Source organism: Penaeus monodon, chromosome 20 (genome assembly GCF_015228065.2).
Source record: "Penaeus monodon isolate SGIC_2016 chromosome 20, NSTDA_Pmon_1, whole genome shotgun sequence".
Classification (NCBI taxonomy): Eukaryota; Metazoa; Arthropoda; class Malacostraca; order Decapoda; family Penaeidae; genus Penaeus; species Penaeus monodon.
In genome coordinates, this window is record NC_051405.1 from 17,411,809 (window position 1) to 17,412,938 (window position 1,130).

Sequence of the window (1,130 nt, forward strand, 5' to 3'; positions counted from 1 at the left end):
AGGGAAGTGTCTATCCACATTACAGCATTGTGAAAGAGACTTCTTACCCTTTTGAGATTCTGCCAGAGAGGCTTTCTATCCACTTGACAGAGGCAAAATCTTTGACAGAGGGCAATAGAGGTTTCCTCTTCCATGGCAACACTGCGAGAAAAGTCTCCTGCTCACTTGACAACACTGCGAGAGAGGTTTCCTTCCTCGCTGGCACCACTGTGCGACCCTGTCCGGGCCCTTGAGCGAGCGTAACAACGTCCCCACCATGGCTGCCCTACGTGTTACTTGTTCCTCTTCCCGCCTGGTTACGCCCCTTAGGGGAGTCCTACCAAGCCCCTGCGCCGGCCTAGCAACATCCTCAGCCATGGTAAAGGAGGAGCGAAGGAACCCCGGCCCGTGAGAAGGACACGGGGCGGGTCTATCCTTGTGCCTGTGTATCGTCTGCTCCCTCGGAGGGCCGGCCGGTTCTCTTTGGCTCTCGTTTTTGTGATTTTACTGGGGATTCCTGGGGATTTCCGTGTCTCTCGGGCTTGACAGTCCTAGGGCCAGGGAGGGCAGGAGGGGCACCGCCGGCAGACATTGAGACGAGTGCCCAGAGTGTGTGAATGGTGTTGCAAAGTAGTGTTGGAAAGTCGTGTAAAATCACTAACCTGCATTCCGAAATTGCGTATTTTAGATCTAATACAATTAAGTATCGTGTTTCTCTCATTGTTATACGTAGATTGGTAGCTGTTGGCAAGTTATTGACTTTTGAAATAGAAAGGAATTTTAGTGGGTAGAATGTTGCTAATGCAATAATATTTCCTTCGCGTTTTCATGAAATGATATGTAAATATTTTTAGGAGTTATTTACAAATTGACTGCATTACTCTGAAATTAAGCCCATATTACTCAAGCTAACAACCTTGTGGCACTCCTGGGAATCCACAAACCTTCCTAACGTGGGGGCTTTGCCCAGGACCCTACCCAAGTGCTTTATTTATTGCAACTTTTTTCTTCATTTCTGATGTCATTTCCACAGCTTTCTTGTCATTAATTTTTCAACATAAAATTGACTTCATCATGCAATATCAGAGAAAGATAGTAATGGCTTTATTGAGTAAAGAGCAAATGTTTTTCCCTGATAAAGAAGCCTATTT

The 1,130-nt window shown here is 46.2% G+C and overlaps 1 protein-coding gene across 1 annotated transcript in view; it reads left to right on the forward strand.

Annotated features, from left to right (window-relative positions):
* The first annotated feature begins 203 nt into the window (after nt 1-203).
* The window catches only part of LOC119585662 (fumarate hydratase, mitochondrial-like), a 15,606-nt gene continuing 14,679 nt past the window's right edge, over nt 204-1,130 (forward strand). Inside the window, 1 exon segment of the mRNA XM_037934338.1 lies at nt 204-358. Within this exon segment, the coding sequence (XP_037790266.1) occupies nt 257-358 (102 nt within the window). The 5' untranslated portion in view covers nt 204-256.